Below are 23,057 nucleotides of genomic sequence, written 5' to 3'. Positions count from 1 at the left end.
TAATTATGAAGACTCGTCGAAGATAATTGAATAAAGTAAAATGTTAGGATAGGCATGACCAGAATAAATTGTATATTACATGACAAAAAAAAAAAAAAAAATCAATTATTGTTTAAAACATATAAATGTAAAATACAATTTATTTATTTTTGAGGAAAAAAATTGTATGTTACATTTATATGTTTTAAACAATAATCGAATTTTTTTTTAGTTATATTTTTTAAATATTTTTAAATAATTTTTGTTTAACTTTAGTTTTTTTTTTATTTCATAAAAATTAAAAATTAAAATCTTGACCCCCCAAACCAAAATCCTGGCTCCGCCACTGCTTATAGTTGACTGGCTTATATAATTTTATATTCATGCCTTAAGATGACTAAAACTCGACAGGCAACATAATGACTGGCAATTTTTTATATGAATTGCGAATTCTACATAAACCCAAGACAAAATTAAAGAGTTAGGGTTGAGAGGTTTAACCTGTTTAATTAAACGAGTGTGGTTAAAATTGACCTATACAATTTTATATCACTGCTTTAACACATCTGAACCCGACACGCAAATACTAATTGCCATCCCTAATTACAATGAATAGACACTTTGGGTGATGGCTTTTGCACGGAGAATGAGGGGGCATCCACGATGCAAGGGGTGGTCAGTCTGTATGGGTGCCTAGGCACATTTTTTTATATTACTTTCAAGGTCTTAACCAAACTAAGAATCAGTGGTTTTTCCCCCCCAAAATGTTTCTGATGAATAATTATCACCCCCCACCCAAAAAAAAAAAAAAAAAAAACTAATTTGACGTTCAAAACAAACACAACCTTACTTGGTCCCTTTAGCCTTCACCTTTGTATTCGGTCAATTATTTTGTTATGGGTATTTCCATCTCAATTCATGTTCAGTCTAGCAACTACCAGCAAACACTACAAAAATTAGTGTGATTTGCCACGTGCAGTTTGACACGTATACAGTGTCGTACACGTGTCAAACAGTTTGACACGTTTATTTTGACACGCGTGAGACGCACACGCATAACACCGGACGCACACGCACACGCGCGCGCACGTGTGGCAGTGGGCTGTAGGGCGCTAGTGGCGCTTTGATTGCGCACTTGGCACTTAGCACGAAGCATCGGAGCTCGGAGCGATCTAATCATGACCTTTCGATTTTGGATGGTCCTGATCAATCAATCTAGTGGTTTAATCTAAACCATAGGATGCTTCTTAGGTAAATCCAGTGGTTGGATTTACTGGACAATCAAATAAATAAACTGTAAGGTCAAATCACATTTGATCTAATGGTTGAGATTAATTGATAACGATCTAATGGTCATTATTAATCAATCATAGACAGTTATTTGATCTGATTGTCAGATTTAAGTGTCTGTTAAAACAGCAGTTTATGACTGTTACTTAAGCAGTTATGAACGGATGGATTAGCAATTATTTCAATATTATACAGAAGTAACTGCTGTCCAGTTATCAGAAATATACAGAAATAACTGTTGTACAGTGTTTAATAAAAGAAATAATAAAATTTATGTTATCTTCAATGCTTTTTCTAATACCTTCTGTATTTAAAATTAAAAAGTCTCTGTCTGTCTCTTGATATAATAGAAAAATCTGAAAGTGTTCGGTTTTAATTTTTCGTAAGTGCAAAACAAGATTAAAACAAACAGAGGTTGCTGGGCTCCATTGTATTCTAGAGAAATATTTGCTGTAACCTTTTTGCATACCTTTCTGGTGAGGACAAATAATTTCTTAAGGAAAGCGACGTTGTAACACGCCTTAAGAGCATTTCGTTTCTCTGCTTTCATTTATATTTTCTAACAGTAACGCGGAAGGCCTCATGCAGTTTCTTGCGTGACCAAGTATTTGGTCGCTATAGACTGCTGGGAAAATGATCATGAGATGTTGAAAGACAATAATTGAAGCAAAGAAAAGTAAGAAGAAAAGGACAAGTTGAAGCCTATATTCCAACCTGGATAGCTAGCTAGTGTATGGATACAACAAAAATACGCATACGGACACTTCAAGATATAATTCTTGACCATATTTTTTCACGCGGTAATTTTTATTTTTATTTTTATTTTTTTAGAATGTGTTATTCTTAAATCACATTATCGTACACCAATCCTCTATCAAAACACATTGGATGTGAAATCCATGTACATAGGACCTACATGTGGGTCTCACACCCTATGTATCTTAGTGTAGAATGAATATAGAAAAATCATTTTTCTATTTTTTTTTTTTAAAAAAAAAAATAATAATAATCATAAAGCTAGTTAAGGGACAACCCTACCATATAGGCAAGATAGTCAAGAATTATGTCTTAAGGTATCAAAAAATCTTATATCTATTCCAATAAAAGGGTCTTAAGTGTATTAAGATCCTCTCCGGTTGAGTTACTCCGGTTCAACTCAACCGGAAAGTATCCAATTAGTTGTAATATAGGTGCATTGTTGTAAAAAAATAAAAAAAAAATAAAAATAATAAAAAATAATAAAAAAAGTGAAAAGACAAAAATGTTCCCACACTTATAACTAACTGGACCGAAGAGTATATCTGTTTCCGTCTTAAGTCCACGAGTCATATCATCGGCTTTCCGTCTTCTTTAGTACGTACTGAATTTCTATAGGTGGTACCTTTTTTGGTCTGTAGAGAACCTCAAATGACAAATCTGGTTGCAGTTTCTATTTGGGTGTCCGCTAGGCTTTCTTTGCCGGGTGCTTTTACACCAATCGACCGACACTCTTATCACTCTCAAAGATCACAGATTCACATAGCTAGGTCGACCGATCTTTGACTTGTAGCTGCGCAATGCGCATATATATCCCATTGAAATGGTCTTCATTGCCACATGCTTCACAGGTGAAGTACTGGATCTGCTTGATCAAGGGGATGAAAGCGTGTTAGTGACCATCGATATTAATAATATTGCGCCATTGGGAAGCCTATTTGATGTCATCATGTCAAAAGGTCGATATTGCAGGAATGACAACTGTAAGTGAGCCCATTGCAAATCTTTGTCCAGGCATCGCTGTTAAGTTTACAATTTTTGACACAGTTGTCGCAAATTTGATACAAACTGAACATAAAATTAAAAGGTTAGGGTTGAGTTATAGTCAAGGGCAGAACCAGAGGGGGTCGAGAGGGGGCACATGTCCCCCTCAACCTCCAAAAATGTTTCTTACCCATGGTAGAAAATCTTCTAGATGGCCTGTTTGCCCCCCCTCAAGTGCAAAATCAGAGACAACTGAAACCCAATCACCAAATTTCATAGGCAAACTTCAGCTGCGGCTTGCGGGGATGTATGTCTGAAATTTTTTCTAGATTCTAGGTTTAGGTTAGATGAAATGGGGAAGAAGAAGATGAGTACTTGGGAAGCACGATGCCCTTTAAACACACCGTTTGAATAAAGTTGTCGTTGGATTGCTTGTAGGTCATGTACTGCCTCAGCTTCTTCTTCTTCTTCTTTTTTCCTTTTTTTTTTAAGCTGCGCTGCCTTGTTTCATTTGAAGCGTTAGTGGGATTAGTTAAAAAAAAAGGTTTGTGGGCCAAGGGAAATGCTAAAGAGGAGACTCTCATCCCCCCTTGTCACCCCCTTTTCATAAAAAAATTGGTTTTTATTAAAAAGTTGTCTCTAATGTGACATCAGAGACAACTTTTTAATAAAAATTAATTTTTTTATTATAAAAGGGTGATAAGGAGGGGATTAGGGGAGGATGTGTAGAAGCTCTCGTGGGCCAATGGGTTTGCTTGAGAGACCAAACTCCAAAGACTTTTGGAAAGTACATTTAAACTCTTCTAACAACACAGTACCAACACCTTTAAAAACAAAAGTCTAAACTCTAAAGCATTTACTTAAAAATTAAAAAATTAAAAAAAAACAAAAAAACAAAAAACAAAAAAAAATAAAGAACAAAAAAAAAAGCACAAAATAGTATATTAAGGCCTAAATCTAGAAGGAAAAGTGGAGCAATAGGTAAAGGTCATTGATAGTGAAAAACAAAATTGCAAATTGAGAATTGAGAATTGCGATATAGATTTTTTTCAAAATTTTGAAGTTTTTCTTTTAGTTTGCCAATTCTTTTTTATTCAAGCCTTTAACAATTCAAATCAATTGCTTTTTTAAAATTTCAAATATGTAATCAAACTTTAATTTTGATTAAGCTTTTTAAATTTAGATTGCTCAATTAAATTAATTGTTATGACTATATATAATTTTTCTTACATATTTTAATTGTATGAAATATATAATTGTATATACCTGAATTTATGAAAAACAATAATGATTTCATTATGCTCCAATCAACTTCTAAATGAGTTTGTGCCGAGATAAATTTTACAAATATAAAAACATATATTTACTTAAGAAATTTTGTTTAAAATTATGAAGACTAGTCGAAAATAATTGAATAAAGTAAAAGGTCAGGATAAGTATGACAGAATAAATTGTATGTTACATGACAGAAAAAAAAAAAAAAAAAATATATATATATATATATATATAATTTATTTATTTTTTCCTCAAAAAAAGAAAAGAAATAAATTGTATGTTACATTTATATGTTTTAAACAATAATTGAATTTTTTTTAGTTATATTTTTTAAATATTTTTAATTAATTTTTGTTTAACTATAGTTTTTTTTTTATTTCATAAAAACATTTAAAAATTAAAAATAAAAATCTTGACCCCCCGAACCAAATTCCTGACTCCACCACTGGTTATAGTTGACTGGCTTATATAATTTTATACTCATGCCTCAACACGACCAGAATTCGACGGGCAACATAATGACCGGCAATTTTTTATATGAATCGCGAATCCTATACAAACCCAAGACAAAATTAAAAGGTTAGAGTTAAGATGTTTAACCATTTAATTAAATGGGTATTATTAGAATTGACCTATATAATTTTATATCACTACCCTGACACGACCCGAACCCAAACCCAAAAACGCAAATACTAATTGCCATCCCTAATCGCAATGAGTAGACACTTCGAGCTGTGGCTTTTGCACAGAGAATGAGGGGGCGTCCGCGATGCAGGGATGGTCGGTCTGTATGAGTGGCTAGGCAAATTTTTTTATATTATTTTCAAGGTCTCAACCAAACTAAAAATCAGTGGTTTTTCCTCCCAAAATGTTTTTGATGAAAAATTATTTCCCCCCCAAAAAAATACTAATATTACGTCAAAACAATCACAACCTTACTTGGTCCCTTTAGCCTTCACCTTGTATTCGGTAAATTATTTTGTTATGGGTATTTCCATCTCAATTCATGTTCAGTCTAGCAACTACCAGCAAAGGAAATGAAGGAAACTATAAAAAAGGCCTCAGTCGTCCAATCAACCACCAGTAGATACAAAAGATAAGAGGCAAAGGTTTCCATTGGCAGTGGAATATTCCCTGGGAATAAATGCTCATTTAATTGTTTTAAGGTTTTTTTTTTTTTTTTTTTTAAACAAAATAACCGGAGCTACCATGGATTAATCTGAAGAGGCCCGAGAACAAATACAGTGAATAGAAGCACATCAACACCCTACACACTAAGCTAGAAAAATCTGACTTGAGTGCTGCCTACAAATAAACAAATATTAAAATAACAGATGTTTGAAAAAAATCTCAAGGACTGTTCAAATAACAAACCCTTGGATCGAGCTTTTATCCAAAACATCAAAAACAGTAAAAGAAATAAGGGAGATTTAACTCAAGCTATTGAAACTTTTCAACTCATTCCCAAAATCAGATGAGCATGAAGACCTCTACAGATATTTTCTTGCAAGGCCACGAACTTTTGTATCAAAGTGTGATGATGCAATGCGAGATCCAGGCAGGTAGAGGGGATTGAGAAGAATCTGAAAATTCCCAAAAACCATATAACCCAGTAAATGAATTCATTTCCTTGATAATGGAAAGCAATGTCAGAATAAGTCTGCCGAATAAGATGTAACCATAGGCGAAGCTGGATCCTCTCCGGTTCAAATGAACGGGAGATGATCCGATTTCACCATAGACGCACTTCTCCATAAAAAAGAAGGGGCCCTTGCACAGCTAAATGATGGCTACCTATTACAAACAAATCTTGTATATGTGTTGGGCATGCCTCTTGACAGATGTAGTTCTAAAAAAGGCCATTATTTCAACTTACTCATCAAAACAATATTGTAAGAGAATGCTGAAATGTCAGAGTCAACAATACCATACAATGGGAAGAATTGAACATTCAACAAACCTAGAGAAGCTCTGATTGCCATTTATTAATTTAGACTTATCATGAGCATGCATAAGGCATAAAATTATGTAAATTGGTGACATCTACATACCAATTTCAAAGAAGGGATTTAAGGAATGTTACAGTGAACTGTGGAATAATATTTAATTTCCTTGGTGTCTAGGGAGTGATATGTAGACCTTTTAGAAGAAGACCAGGTGTTCTAGTGAGCTGTCTCTTATAGCTGTCACAGTACAGAATATTCATGTATTTTGGCTTTTCTATTTAATGGATGAAGCAGAATGACCTACGCAAAATATTTATATATTTTTGTTTCATTCCATCGAAAAGAACATGTTACATTCTTAAAGAACTAGAAAGAGAGGGAAAAAAGAATTGAATACCAAAGTTGAAAACCATAATTTACCTTTATATAAAGCTCATGAACCTCTTGGAAAAAGCTCTTAATTCCATCATCATTACGAGAGTCATGAAGCAGCATAAATCTCGTATGTAAGCTTGGTCAAAGAAAATATCATATTTTCACCAGTATACCACTGAAAACTACAAGAATAAATTAGAGACATTTCACTCTCACAGCTCTGTAGCAAGCTGAAACAATACCACAATGACAACAACCATGGACTGTATATTCATGACAACAAAGAAGACATTTTCCATCCAATGTGTTTTTCTTCATGTGTGGTAAGACTATAGCACTACGTCCATGTCATCCTCAGATTCTAAATAACCACCTTGCTTAAACTAGGGAAAAGGATTTTAAATAAATGTGAGGCTAAAATAGTCCAGCTTCAACACAACAGACTGCTGAAATTATTCCATCGACCAGAGAAGATCCAACAAGATGGCCTTATCAATTTGGAGGATTCATATAACGGGGGGATTTGTTTAAACTGATTTTAGACATCAAAGTTAACACGACAGAAACAGGAGGAATCAAAGTCTTGCCAATGAATAATGTCAGTATTGGATGCAAACAAAAATTGAAAGTTAAAAAAGAAAGAAATGATTCATATTTTTATGCCATCTATAAATCAGTCCACAAGTAGAGAGGATATGACCAGCTGTAACATATACTGACACCACCAAATCATTAAACCTGTCTATTGCTTTCAAGAACCTGTATCAAGAATGTAAGGAAGGAGATTGTTAGGAGGTACAATGATGATAAAAATAAGTACAACGTCAGAATACTGGAGCAAAGCGCAGGTGTTACTCTGGAAAACATTGACATATAGATTATCTCGAGGAACATAAATTCTTTTTTTGATGGTTATATCTTGAGGAACAGAACTCACATGGCACTAGTAGTCCATGCAAGGTCCTGAACAATATCCAAAGCTGCATGCAATATGAACTGATGAAGCTGAGCAGCATCTTCTCTCTGTTACGAGGAAATACAATTTGAACAACAAATAGCTTGTAAAAGGGCCGTAATCTACAAAACATATAATACGTTCAAAAAAAATTAAGAGAGAAACAAAAGAATCATGATGGTATAATGCATTAAGGAAGGTAACAAAACTCCATGAAACAATACAATGAATCCAAATGAAAGCTCTATTCATATCATGATTGTTATTGTTTGCATAAACGGTTTAGACAGAAAAGGTGGAGGCTATTGTTCTGTTACAGTAGCCTACCACACATCTTATTATATAGGTTTAGGGGAACATTACAATGACCAAAATACCCCCAAACCTTAATGACTCACAAACCCTAATAACTCTTCTAACACTCCCCCTCAAGCTGGAGCATATATATCATATAAGCTCAGCTTGGAGGAAACAAGCAAACGAAAAACACCTAGAAAAATGTACTCTAACACTCCCCCTCAAGCTAGAACAGCTTGGAGCAAACCATACAAAGACTAATTAAAAATAAAAATAACAAGTCAATTTGCTAAAAGCTTCAACGCAGGTCAAAAACTCGCCGGAAAACTGCAACGGGCGGTCAGATCTCACTGCAAAATACCAAGAGTAGATCGGATCACTTCGCAAAACACCAAGGTCGGTCGGCTCTCACGGCAAAACACCAAGGTCGGTAGAATCTCATCAGAAAAGAACCGGTTGGAAACCACCACAAAACACCTAGGTTGGTCAAAATCTCACCACAAAACACCAAGGCCGGTCGGATCTCGATAACAAACAACCAACAACAAACAACCAAGAGTAGATCGGATCTCACCGCAAAACACCAAGGCCGGTAGAATCTCACACAACTGCCGGAAACTCCTCAAAGATGACTAGACAGCACTGAAAAACACCACAATTCGCCATAGACGACCAGAGAGCGCCGGAAAACACTACAAAGTTGCAGGAAAGCCACAAAACTACCAATAATCACCCAGATTTCGCCACAAATTCATTGGATACAGGCAAATGTCGCCGCAAACGGTCAGAATGTGCGGGAGACAACTAGGAAATCAGCCATTGAGGCCACCAAGAAACAACAATGCCACAAAGTCAAGCACTGAGAACCACCGTGAAAACACATGGCAAACCATTTTTTTTTTCAAACTCTACTACGGATCAACCGCCACGGATATTTTTTTTCTTACAACAAATAGCTCTATCAGGCAAAAGCCCGTGTGGGCATAACAAATAGCTCTATCAGGCACAAGCTCATGTGGGCACTATGCCCACACGGGCGGTGCTGCCAACAAAGACGACTCACCAAGACGTAAGAGGATTAGAGAAGAAAACCAAGAACGTAGAGGAAAACAAAGACTACAAACGAAGGGACCAAGAATCTAAACCCTAAGGCTTTGATAACATGTTTGCATAAACGGTATAGACAGAAAAGGTGGAGGCTATTGTTCTGTTACAGTAGCCTACCACGCATCTTATTATGTAGGTAGAAGGGAACATTACAATGACCAAAATACTCCCAAACCCTAATGACTCACAACCCTAATAAATCTAACAATGATATTGACCATGATAATGCTTTTAAGCATTATATTGTTTCCCCTTGGTATCAGAGATGGAGTGCAATAGAAATCAAATCTAGATTCAACATCCAGGTGAATATTAAACAAAATTAAATGAAAAAAAAAAAAAAAAAAAAAAATCAGGTAGTGGGTTTTTTTCCCAATACAGTGAAAGGGGAAAGGGGATGTCAGGGAGTGGTTACTTTTGAAAAATGTGGATTAGTTCGGCATTGCTTACATGACTATAAATTAGAAAACACTAAAAGTCACAATGCACATGTATATTTAATATGATTCATTTAACTGTTATAGGCTCCATATGAGACAAGGCAACATATGGAACATTGCATAAAAGCCCTCTGCAATGCTGATGTGACTGCAGGTTTCAAAATTGGCCAGGATGTGTCACTTCCAGAAACAAAGCCCTTTCTAAAAACTGTTTTTAGGTAACAAAAAGAAATCCTACGAGTTTGATGTTTTCAATGGTTTTAATTTTCTTGAACTGAAACAAGTAATAGTTTCAGAATTTCTAAACAGGCCCGTAGTTTTTTCCGACTTTTAGTGTTTTCTATTTTATAGTCATGTAAGCAATGCTGAACTAATCCATATTTTTCAAAACTAACTACTCCCTGGTCAAAAAAACCTTTTTTCTGTTTGACATTGAATTTTGTTTAATATTCACCTCAATGTGGAATCTAGATTTCTATTGCATTCCATCTCTAATACCAAGGAAAAAGAATATAATGCTTAAAAGCATTATCATGGTCAACATCATTATCTGTATACCTCCCCAATTTTTTCATTCAGCAACATAGTAAAAATTGTTTTTTAGCAAATGAAAAAAAAGAAAAAAAAAAGGTCAGAGAATGATGAAATAGAGAATGGCATACTTTAACCGTTGATCCAACTTCAGCTTCATATATAGGGATGTCATTCCTGCTCACAATGATAAAACAAGCTGTGGTTGCCATTGATAATCTGCAAGGGGTAATAGAGGGTTGAAAACAAGAAGAAAAAAAAAAAAAAAAAAATTATATTTCTGAAATTTCAATGGGGTTGAAACATAACATCATCTAAACTATAGTTGAACACCAGAAAAGAAAACTTAGGACTGTCAGGATAAAATTCAGTTAAGTTGGGATTGGGTAAGTGGAATTGGCATTGTTTTTAGAAGTACTTGCAATTTATTAAAAAGCACAAAAGGTACAACCCAAGTCCTCTATACAACGGATACACCTAGCTAAAAGAAGATTAAAAAAAAAAAATAAGAAAAACATGAAAGCTAGAAATATTTAAGTCAAAGGCAGTTGTCCAGTGGTTAAAGTTTTTAAGAAAAAATTCTTTAATTCCACCATTGTCCCTTCACGGACTTCAAACTCCGATCATTTATTTCCCTCCAAAGACATCACGTAAGGTAAGACATCTTCCACATTGTAGCATTCCAAAGCCTACCAAATTGCCCTTCCAACAAGTGGAACGGTTTACCACTTGACTAGACATAACCCAACCCAACAAGGCTGAAGATGGTATTCCATAAAGCACTAGCCATCTCTTAATGGAGTAAAAGGTGGTCTACTAACTCCCCACTCTTCTTACACATACAACAGCGATCAACCACAATGACATACTACTTCCTTAAATTATCCATGGTTAGAATCTTTTGTAAGGCAGCCGACCAAGCAAAAAATACCACTCTCAAAGGAGCCTTATTCCGTCAATACTCCTCCGAGGGAAATAAGTGTTATCATGAGGAATAAGTACATTATAGTATGATCTAACATCCAACAACCCACTGTTGGAAGGTACCCAACAAAGCTTATGTTCGTCACCCGGTCTTAATCTAAAGGAGCACAATAAATTGAAGAACAAAATAAAGAAATCCACCTCCTAGTCGTGAGTCGCTCTAAGAAAGTTAAAATTTTATTGATGAGACTCACTAGAAAACTCTAAATGATTTGCTACAAAAGCATCTTACAAGTTAAAACAGAACAGTTCAGAAAAATTGCCTTGAGGGCCTGATCCCCACACCATACGCATGCCATAATGTAATTTTGGAGCCATCACCAACCTTAAATCTAGTACAACTAAAAAAACTACCCTCCCCCAACCCCTCCTAACATCTTCCATAGCCCACCCTACACAACCCATGAACCTCATTTGAACACCACTCACCCCATGCACTGCTATATTTAGAATCCACTACCATCCTCCACAAGACCTCTCTCTCATGAACATAACACTAAAGCCACTTCTCCAAAGGAGCTCGGTTGAACAAATGGACTCCAACCCTCCTTTAAAGATCGAAGAACAAACCTTAGACCAGCTAAACAAGTAGAATTTGAACTATCACCAATACCACCCCACAAAAAGTCCCATTGCAACCTTTTTATGCGATTGGCATCATAAACCAAGAGGGGGAAAAGAGACATGAAGTAGGCAAATTAGATAAAGTACTTTCAATCAAGGTAACCATCCCACTTTTCGACAAATACATCATTTTCAATCCAACCAAATGGCGCTCTATCTCCTCAATGATGCCATCCATATAGATTTGGCCTTGAATGAAGCTCCCAACTGAAGGCCTGGATATTTCATAGGTAGAGAGGAGACCCTACAACCCAAAATGCTAGCCATACCTTCAATATTATAGACATTACCAACGGAGGCCAACTCTAATTTAACCACAGATTAATCCTCAAACCTGAAACCGCTTCAAGACATAAGAACAAACAACGCAACTTACAAAGATGATCTGAATTTGTCCCGCAAAAAATAAAAGGATTATCCGCAAACAAAAGGTGGAAAATGTTGAAGGCACCAACATTCCTTGACCCCACCGAAAAGCTTGATGAGAATTTTTTTTTTTTTTTTTTTTTTTTTGATGAATAATAAGAAGTTTTACTAAAGAAAGAGGAAATTCCTCGTACACGAAGAGTATACAAGAAAACAAAAGCACCAAAAAACTAGCTGCTATACAAGAGAAACAAAAGCACCAAGAGCTAACTGTTGTTACAATCTAGAAAGCTAATCAGATCTACCAAATTCCTTGAAGAGAAGTTAGGAAGGTGAGCAAGGGCCCAATTCAGAAGAGATCTCAAGAAGAAGGATTTAAGAAATAGCACATTAGACTCACTATCTTTTTTTTTTTATAAGTAAGAGAAATATCATTAAAAAGCGCAAAGCGCAATCAAGTACACAGGAAGTATACAAGAAAGGCATCCAAGTGGAAGTAGAAAACAATACAAGGAAATCATTAAAGCTAAACGATAAGGGTGCGAGGAACGCAGCCGACCAAGAGTACAAAGAATGAAAGAAAAAGGAAATGAGATCCTCAGTAGTTCTTTCTTTGTATGGTTTAGAAAAATTGCATGACGCATTGCTGCATAGACCCAAGGAGAAGCCTCTTATTACGGTATAAACCATTCATCTAATTTTCTGATTGGTGAGAAAGCTCAAATGGAGAGGTGGTGTTGTGTGGAAGCAAAGACGTTTGTGTTTACGGTGGTAGAAGGTGCTTCGGTGGTGAGAGTGGAGGAAAGGAGGAGGAAATCCTCAGGGCTGGTACTGCTTGGTGCTCAAAGCATAGGGTGGCTGTTTTCGACCCTGGAGAGTGTGCTGCGGTTTTCAGGGAAGGATTTTGTAAGGTCTTTCAGGGAGGGGTCCAAGGTTATCATCATTAGGCGAGGAGGTAACGCAGCCGGAAGATTCATTGAAGTAGCAGCCTATGCCTTGGGTGGTCTGAGAGGGATTATCTACATTCCTGAAGGTTGGAATGGGTGGGGTTGGAGTAGGTTCCTAGCAGAGTTGGGTAAGGTAAGGGATTTCCTCATAGAGTCAGCTGGGAAAGATATGGTTCGGCTTGGACCTCTGCCAACGAAGGAGCGGGTAGATGGAGATGGAGCCATCACAGATGCTGCTACTAATTCAAAAGGCACAGACAGTGCACCTTCCTTCGCAGAAGTTCTGTGCACAGGCTCTCGCCGCCCGGAGAAGGAAAGGTTGAAGCAGGATCAGCCGGTGCGTCCTCTGGGTAAAGACCATCATGAACGTTACGTCTCTGAGAACGTGAAGGGTGTCAGAAGATTGCCTAAATAAGAAGTACAGTTCCGTGCTGCTGTTCGAGGCAAGTCAGAATGCTCTTTTGGTGAAACTAACGCTGGTTTTCAGCTGATTGGAGGGAAAGACACGTTACCCTCCCTGCTGATCTGGCAAAGCCAGCTGGAGAAGCTGAAAATTGATGTGGACCGAGCATTGAGTAGTGTTCGTGAAGGGTTACTTTTGGTTGGGCCGGGCTTCAAGCCCAATGGTGATAGGCGGAAGAGAAAGAAGAATAGGAAGAAGAAATATCGGAGGACCCGATGGGTTCCAAAAACTCCTATGCCCAATCCAAGTGATCCAATGGCCGATCTGGTAGCGCTCCCAGCAGTAGGACCGACGTCGGCGTTGGGTTCCGGTGGACAAGAGAAAGTTCCGGAAAGTGTAGTGAGTTCCGACGGGACTGGTCACCCACCTCCGACGATCACATTTTCGGAGAACTTGCTCTATGAGTCTTTTTCCAGAACCGAGTGGGGGTCTCGACCAGAAATCACAGCAGTGGCTGTGAGGGAAGAAAGGGAAGAAATGGGTTTAGCCAGGAGTATGGGTCCGATTATGGGAAGCACAGTGGCTGACGGTGGTGTATCTTCTCCTCTCGAAATCCAAGCATCGGTAAGCAACACCACTCTTATGAAATTAGGTACTGGGTCAGTCATCAACGCAGTGGACACTGTCTTTAGCCCATCTCTCCTCTTCGCCGGAGGATCGCATGTAGTCCCTGCCCCGGAAAGTGTAACTTCCCAACCGGATTCTAGTGATGGGTCTGAGCTATCCGTCTCTATTTTGGAGGTATTACCCAAAGTCCCGTTTGTTCCTGCCAGAGCCCTGATGGACTCAGAAAACGTGCTGGTTGTCTGGGCTGGTCGGAGTCCGTCAGACTCTCCGGTTCCTTCGGGCATTTCTCCCTCTGTTTCTATGTTTGAGAATGCCCCTATTACTCTCTTTCCCCCCTCCGGTTTGGGGCCCACGAATGGATTGGAGCTTGTTGTGCTCCTGGAAGAAGTGCCGTCTCCTTTGTGTTGCTGTCCTAGTGATAATCTCAGGGGTTTTTCCGGTAAAAAATCTTCAAAGGACTTTTTGAAGGCGATTCTGGAGTACAGCCACTCGGTGGGGGTTACGTGTGATGGCTATAAAGGTCAGCTTTCAGCCGTGTTTGAGGCTATCCTTGCTGAGAATGACAAGAAGGAAACGGGTTCTTGTTTGAAAGTGGGCAATAAGTACACTAGGGAACTAAACAGATTATCATGTTCTATTAATTATGATACGCGAAGCGGAAGCACCTCTCAGAGTAGGTGCAAAGGGAGGGCGCTTGAAGGTTTTTTATGAAGCCTAAAATTCTTACGTGGAATGTCAGAGGATTAAACGAGAGTGGTAAGCGGTTGAAAGTCAGAAACTTAATTAGGCAATGGAAGGCAGACATTATTTGCTTGCAAGAAACCAAATTGGAGTTTATCTCCAACAGCTTAGTGAGGAGCCTTTGGGGATGTCACTTTGTTGATTGGTGCTACTTACCCTCTTGCGGGGCCTCTGGTGGTATCCTAATCATGTGGGATAGAAGGGTTGTTGAGAAGTTAGATGTGTATGTGGGGGAGTTTGTTGTTGCTTGTTCTTTCAGGAGCGTTGCCGATGACTTTACTTGGGCCTTCGCTGGGGTATACGGTCCTAACTTTGACTTTTTAAGAAGCTCGCTCTGGGACGAGCTGGCTGGCCTTTCTTCTTGGTGGGAGTTGCCTTGGTGTATTGGGGGTGATTTCAATGTCACTCGTTTTCCTGCTGAAAGATCTAGGGAAGCTCGTCTTAACGCTGCTATGATGGAGTTCTCGGACTTTATTTTCGAGCAGGGCCTCATGGACTTTCCTCTTGCTGGAGGGACCTTTACGTGGTCCAATAATCAGGAGAATCCCTCTTGGTCTCGTCTTGACAGATTTCTTGTTTCTCCAGACTGGGAGGTCAAGTTTCCAGGGTCTATTCAGAAAAGGCTTCCTAGATTGTGTTCTGATCATTTTCCTATCCTCCTGGATTGCGGTGGCATTCAATGGGGTTCCAGACCGTTCAAGTTTGAGAATATGTGGTTGAAGGCTGAAGGGTTTGTCGATAGGGTTCGGCTTTGGTGGGCATCTTATCGCTTTCAGGGCTCTCCTAGCTTCATCTTCACTCAAAAGCTTAAGGCTTTAAAAGCTGATCTCAAGAGATGGAACGAACAAGAGTTTGGTAATGTGGAGTTTCGCAAAAAAATGCACATGGAAGAATTATGTACTCTTGATAGGTTGGAGGAACAACAAGGTTTATCTTCCGAAGAAAAGGAGAGGAAATGTATGGTCATCAGAGACCTGGAGAACTCTATCTTACAGGAAGAGATTAGTTGGAGACAGAAGTCTAGGGTTCTTTGGCTGAAAAAGGGTGATAAATGCACTAAATTTTTTCATCAAATTGCTAACTCGAACAGGAGGTCTAATTCCATAGAGTCGCTCTCTATCAATGGCTCTATTTCTTCCGACCAGCAAGTTATCAGGGAACATGTTGCTCAATTCTATGAGTCTCTCTTTGTAGAACCTCTCCCATGGAGACCTAGAATGGATAATATTGCTTTCGACACTTTGGATGCAGCTGAGGCCTCTTCCTTAGAACTTCCTTTCGAGGAATTGGAGGTCTTAGAAGTGGTGAAATGCATGAATCGAGACAAGGCACCTGATCCTGATGGGTTTTCTCTTGCGTTTTTCCAAGACTGCTGGGATGTAATTAAGTCAAATCTTATGAGGGTATTCTGGGACTTTCACTCTCAAAGTAAGTTTGTCAAAAGTGTTAACGCCACTTTTATTGCCTTAATTACGAAGAAGTCTGGGGCTGTGGATCTAAAGGACTTTCGTCCTACCAGTCTTGTAAGTGGTGTGTACAAGATCATTGCAAAAGTCCTTGCAAATAGACTTAAAAAGGTTGTGGAGAAGATTATCTTGTCCCCTCAAAATGCTTTTGTGAAAGGTAGGCAAATTCTTGATTCAGTTCTTATAGCCAATGAGTGTTTGGATAGTCGCATCAAATCCGGTGAACCAGGGTTACTTTGTAAGTTGGATATTGAGAAGGCCTATGATCATGTCAACTGGGATTTCTTATTGTATATGTTGAGAAGATGTGGCTTTGGGGAGAGATGGTGTTCCTGGATAGCGCATTGTATTTCTACGGTGCGGTTCTCTGTGTTGGTGAATGGCTCCCCAACTGGTTTTTTCAGCAGCTCTCGTGGCCTTAGACAGGGTGATCCACTGTCACCCCTCTTGTTTGTTATTGTGATGGAGGCTCTTAATAAGTTATTCTACGCTACTGCCCAAAGGGGCTTCCTATCAGGGTTTTCTGTGGGTTCTGGCAACAGTGAAGCGATTAACATTTCTCATCTATTGTTCGCAGACGATACTTTAGTCTTTTGCGGGGCTAATTCTAATCATCTTCATTATCTTCGTATGCTATTTCTATCTTTTGAAGCTATTTCAGGATTGAAGATTAATCTGGCTAAATCTGTTATGGTTCCTGTGGGTGATGTGGATAATATGGACGATTTGGCTAGCATCTTGGGTTGTGGAGTTTTCTCTCTTCCTATAAAGTATCTTGGTCTTCTGTTGGGAGCTCCTTTCAAAGCTAAGTCTTGTTGGGATGAAGTTGTAGGTAAGATTGAGAGGCGGCTGGCTAGCTGGAAGCGGTTGTATCTGTCGAAGGGGGGCAGGGTTACCCTTATAAAGAGTACTCTCTCCAACCTTCCTACGTATTTCCTCTCTCTTTTCCCTATTCCATCCAGTGTTGCTAGTCGTATTGAGAAGTTGCATCGAGATTTCTTGTGGGGTGGCATAGGCGATGAATTCAAATATCACTTGGTTAGTTGGTCCAAGGTTTGTTATCCTATTTCCGAAGGTGGTTTGGGCATCCGGAACTTGAGGATTTTCAATAAGGCGCTTTTAGGGAAGTGGTTGTGGCGTTATGCTTATGAGAGAGAGGCTTTGTGGAAATTTGTGGTGGATGCAAAGTATGGTTCTACTAGGGCTGGTTGGTGTTCCATAGACCCCCCTGGGTCTCACGGTGTGGGGACTTGGAAGTACATTAGGAAGGGGTGGAGCTTGTTTTGTAGCTATACCAGACTTATCTTGGGTAATGGGTCCAGGATCCGTTTTTGGGATGATGTATGGTGTGGGGAGATGTCCCTCAAGGAAGCTTTTCCAGTTCTGTATGAAATAGCTTGTGTCAAGGATACTCTGGTGGCAGACCACTTGATAGTAGTAAGTGGATCCTATTAGTGGGATGTCAGATTTTTTCGAGACGTACACGACTGGGAGGTGGACGTCATGGCTTCCTTTTTCTCCTTACTGTATTCCTCCAAGGTTGCTCAAGATGGGGGAGACCGGCTCTGGTGGTCCCTTTCTCACAAAGGGTCTTTTGATGTTAGTTCTTTCTATAAGGATCTTGCTTGCAAAGATGCTATTTTATTTCCCTGGAAAAGCATTTGGCGGACCAAGGCTCCATTGAAAGTGGCCTTCTTCGCTTGGACGGCAGCGCTAGGGAAAATCCTCACCTTGGACAATCTCAGAAAGAAGCGTGTCATTGTGATTGATAGATGTTGCATGTGTAAAATGACCGGGGAGACTGTGGATGACCTTCTTCTTCATTGTGAGGTTGCACGCGCTCTTTGGTATGTCACCCTCAGTCGCTTCGGTCTGTCTTGGGCGATGCCTTTTCGGGTGATAGACTTATTTGCCTGTTGGTGGCCGGGGGGACGCTCCCGAAGCGCGGTCGTGTGGAAAATGGTTCCTTGTTGTCTTATGTGGTGCTTGTGGACGGAACGCAACGATAGACAGTTTGAGGACAAAGAAAGAACCATAGAGGAGCTCATTTCCTTTTTTATTCATTCTTTGTACTCCTGGACGGCTGCGTATCTCGCACCTCTAGGGATTAGTTATAACGATTTCCTTGTATTGCTTTCTTCTTCTTCTTCTTAATTGTCTCTCTTGTATACCCCCTGTATACTTGATTGCGCTCTGCGTTTTTTAATAAAATTCTCTTACTTATCAAAAAAAAAAAAAGTAGTTCTTTCTTTGTCCTCAAACTGCCTATCATTGCGTTCCCTCCATAAGCACCACATAAGGCAACAAGGGACCATCTTCTACACGACTGCACTCCGGAAGCGGCCACCCGTCCACCAACAAATCCGACGGTTCTTTTCTCTCCAAAAGCTCCACATTAAAAGGGCGAGAATAACTTTCCAGATAGCTTCTCTAGGATAACCATGCCCAAAGAATTTTCAACAATGGAGCAGTTGGGGCACATTTCTGGATGTGACCCAAGAGATCCCAAAGCTGTTAAGCACTAAATGCCAGATATCTACAGAAATCTCACAATGGAGGAGAAAATGGTTAATAGTTTCATCATCCTTCATACAAAAGCAACATCGATTAATCAACTAAAACCCCCGCCTTCTAAGATTGTCCACCGTGAGGATTATACCCAAAGTTGTGGCCCATAAGAAGAAAGCCATGCGCGGAAGGGCTTTTACATTCCAAATGCTTGATAAGAAATCCCGGTTCACTCAAGCAAAAATTATTTTATTTAACACCTCCATAACAACAACGATCAACAAGGGAGACAACGGGCCTCCCTGTCTAAAGCCATGATAACTACTAAAAAAACTATCAAAGTGTCGTTCACCAAACATAAAAGTGCAGTAAAGAAATACAATAGGCTATCCAATCACACCATTTCTCCACAAAACCGCATCTCCTCGGCATACAACATAAGTCCCAATTGACATGATCATAAGCCTTTAAATATCCAACTTGCACAACAAACCTGATCCCCGGATCTAATCATACTATCAAAGCACTCATTAGCAATGAGAACAAAGTCTAGAATCTACCTCCCCTTAATGAAGGCATTCTGAGGCATGGAAATGATCCTCTCCACTACCCTTTTCAACATTTTGGTTAGTACTTTGGCAACAATTTTATAAACACCACTCACTAAGCTAATAGGCCGTATGTCTTTAATATCAAATGCCCAAGGTTTTTTAGAATAAGAGTGATGAATGTGGCATTGAAACTTTTTTCAAACATACCATGGAAAACATCCATGATATCTACTTTAAGAACATCCCAGTAAGCTTAGAAGAACACCATAATAAAACCATCAAGGATAGGGGCCTTATCACTTTCTAGGGCTTTCACCACCTTAAAGACCGCATCTTCCTAAAGCTCTTTCAAAAATGGTCTCATCCTCCCCAATGGAATCAAAAGTAAGGCGGCCGCCAATAGTGTTGTCCAATAAACAAGCTATCATAGAACTACACAATGTGTTCTCTAATTTCAGACTGATATGAAGAATTTGTACCATTAACCACCAACTGTTTAATGGAATTATTCATCCTATTTGAATTGACTGCTTGATGGAAGAAATTTTTGCACTTGCCACCCTCTATTAACCACAACATGGGATTTTTGCTTCCAACTCTTAGTAAATCATTTATGCCTCCAACTCACATCCTCCAAAAGAATAATGCTGTCCAGAATTTTTATCTTCTGGACAGCCCTGCTCCCCTCTCTCTCTCTCTCTCTCAAAAGATACCTATTCTCTTGCACGGACACAATTGAATTTTTATTCCTAGAGTTCGTAATTGCATACTTCACAAACACTTCAGCCCCTTCCATACACTCCCTCGAGCCTCTCTAGTCTCCACTTCGCCATCCAAGTCTTATCCATATTTAGCGTGACTACATTATAATACACAAAATGGTTAACGAGTATATAACACTAATATATATAAACAAAAATATATAAGTTTTTTTTTTTTTAATATATAAGGTTTTCAGAGTTTTTTTAATATCTTAATAATCCCCTAATAAGTGGCACTTGGTGAGTTCTTATAATGTCATTATGAGATAGAGGGAATATTACTTTTGAGGATGTTTTTTCACCTCCTTGAAGTAGTGGGAAAATTGTTCTATATTTCAAAAGACTTACACAAATTGAAAAGGATTGGATTTGCATCTGAGAAACCAAATCTATTGAAGGTATTATGACTTTACATAGGGTTTAAGTGGTTCCTGGGTAGTAAGTGGTCCACTGGAGCACACACGACCTTGGCTGAGTCTGGAACTCTAGCTTCTAATCTTGTAGTTTGATGTGCTATTATATACATGAAGTCTTTGGTGTCATACAAAAATTAAATTGCCTCGGCCTTTCATCTTGAGCTATACTATGTGACTAAGCATGACTGGCTTTCAATTATTTTAGGTTCTGATAATTTTTCAGTTGGATTTATTGATTAACTCTGTGATTCTTTAACTGGTCCAGTTTACCAATGAAAAGGTAAAAGCTCTCATGGAGTTCGCACAACTAAAGCAGGAATATCTACTACTTTAGGAGTATGATTTCTTTCCTTTCAAAATCTTACACTATTATAAGTTCTTGTTTTTTATTCTGTCTCTCTGAGTGCCTCAAGATATTGTCCCTCACCTGTCAATTTACTACTTCCAATTTGAACCAACTGGGATTGCGATTTGTCAGTGCCATAGCAATGCAAAGCAAAATTGGATAAAAGCAAAACCTGAAATCATTCAGTTAAAAAGCCCTAGATTTTGTATCTGATGACGAACTTGGCCTATATGTAAACTGCTTTTTCACTGGGAATCCGATCAAAGGCTTAGACTTTTAGTAAACAACAAATTGGGTGTGTGCCGTGTGTGATAACAGCAGCAAAACTAGGTTTTTTAACAATCTGAAGACGTCGATAGCAGGAAAAACCAGAAAATAGCAAAACTAAAAAGAATTATACGAAAATGTCATCCATATAAACATACCCACGATATTTACATAATCAAAATCCATAGCATGCAAATCAAATCCTATCCCTCCACCAGATACTAGTAACATTTTTTTCTCTTTTAAAAGTGAAAAAGAGTAACTGAAATAAGAAAAACCATAACATTAGCATATACAACCAAACTTTCAACTAAACAAGCCAGACCTTAAATGAATACCAAAACCTGAAAATACATCCTTCCTTAACAAGGTTAAATCTGGATCAAACAAAACCGATTTCCCAAAAATTCCAATTGCATATTTAACCAAAACCCATATCCCAAAAACTCACCTTGAATGCCGAATACCACCAATAATAAAAAATAAATAAATAAAAAATCGCCGTAGCAGCCGAAGAGACAGAACCGGCAAAAGAGAAAAATATACGACGCCCGGGAGAGAGAGAAGAGATAGAGAGAGAGAGAGGACATACCGGCGGCGCGCAGTGGTGGCCGGTGATCGGCAGTCGGCGGCCGGCGGTGAGAGAGAGAGACGAGAGAGTTGCAGATCTAGAGCCCCTGTTCGTCGGTGAGAGTGGGAGAGAGTTAGATTGTTTTGTTAAAAAAAACTTAAAAATTAAAAAATTAAAAATTGAGGAAAATTAAAAATTAAAAATACATAAAGCAAACTTACAAAAAAAAATACAACCTAGTATCTTAAGGTGTGATGATGTGACGTTAAAATGGAACTATAGGAGGAAGTAAATTCATTCAAATGCCTGAATTTCAGTTGTGCGGACCTTGTGGAGTGCGTTTTTGTTTGAGGAACCGAGATTAAAGAAGAAAGAAAATAGAAGAGAAGAGAGAGAGGAGCGAGAGATTTTTTTTATTTGTTTTACCCTGACGTCGTTTCAACTTTCATTTAGAAAGCCAAAACTAAAATTTCAAGTTTTTCAACCTTCTACAACATATTGCTGTTAATTTTTTTCACTACATGGAAGTTCGATCCGTTGAATTTTGATTAATTAACGATTTTAAAAATTACAACAATTTTAAAATAATAAAAATATGTTACTCAGCATTACTTCAACGGCAAGAGAGATCAAACATGAGAGAAAATAAAAGATTTTGTTAAAATAAAAAATAAAAAAATATTTTATTAAAGTAGAGAAATTTTAAATAATTAATATATGATGTTTTTGAGAAGTGTGTAATTTTTCTTTTTTTTTTTTCGCTAAAATTTAGATAGAAGACATAAGTTTAGCAAGTCAATGCAAATGCTCGGAAAAAAAAGTGATAAGTATTTATGGCATGTTTGGGCATTTTCACATTATCAAATATTTTTTAAAGGGAAAACTTCAATTTACCTCCATGAAGTTGTCACCGATTTGCAATTCTACCACCAATGTTTCAATTTTGTTAATTGCACTCCATTAAGTTTCAGAAATTTTCAATTTAAGGATTCCGTTCAATTAATCCGTCTGAAATAACGAAAGTCGGCCCACGTGCTATGCACGTACGTTTTTTAGTTCTAACTTACCAAAAATGCCCCTATTTCTTTCCAAAACGCTGTGTTTGAAGCACTGGAAGGCCACGTGGAGCCCATTCTTCATGAACTTCACGTACTCTCTCGTCTCCGGCCCATTCAACATGTGTAGCTTCGGGGATATTCCTCTAAGCTTCGAACGCCAAGCGAAAGAACGGGCTTTCGGGATGATCAAGATCTCGCGGACCCACATCGAAACCCATCCGAAAACACAATTGACGCCTTTTGATCAAAATGTTCTGGAGGATTAGATCATTCTGGAGGGATGGGCCACCTCATCCCCATCATGGAGCTCGGCAAACGCCTCGTGCCCAACCATAACTTTACCCTCACAATCTTTGCCGTCACTTCTCCCATGTCGCCGGCAGAGTCTGATGTTATCCAGTCCTCCATGAGCCCGAAACTTTTCGACATCGTCCAACTGATCCCACCGGTTGACATTTTTTGCCTAGTTGACGCAAACACTCCGAT

General features: G+C 38.5%; 1 protein-coding gene across 1 annotated transcript; it reads right to left on the bottom strand.

The window, feature by feature from the left end:
• Window positions 1-5,504: 5,504 nt before the first annotated feature.
• LOC133882067 (uncharacterized) lies at window positions 5,505-21,768 on the bottom strand. The gene is made up of 7 exons (XM_062321171.1): window positions 21,750-21,768; window positions 21,535-21,619; window positions 10,067-10,154; window positions 7,543-7,628; window positions 7,304-7,364; window positions 6,651-6,737; window positions 5,505-5,867 (listed from the first exon to the last, which is right to left on the bottom strand). The coding sequence occupies exons 3-7, from the start codon at window positions 10,145-10,147 to the stop codon at window positions 5,775-5,777; spliced, it is 408 nt and encodes a 135-aa protein (XP_062177155.1). The 5' UTR covers window positions 10,148-10,154; window positions 21,535-21,619; window positions 21,750-21,768; the 3' UTR covers window positions 5,505-5,774.
• Between the last annotated feature and the right edge of the window lie 1,289 nt (window positions 21,769-23,057).

Source organism: Alnus glutinosa, chromosome 11 (genome assembly GCF_958979055.1).
Source record: "Alnus glutinosa chromosome 11, dhAlnGlut1.1, whole genome shotgun sequence".
In the NCBI taxonomy this organism is placed as follows: Eukaryota; Viridiplantae; Streptophyta; class Magnoliopsida; order Fagales; family Betulaceae; genus Alnus; species Alnus glutinosa.
This window is presented reverse-complemented; position numbering and strand designations above follow the sequence as displayed.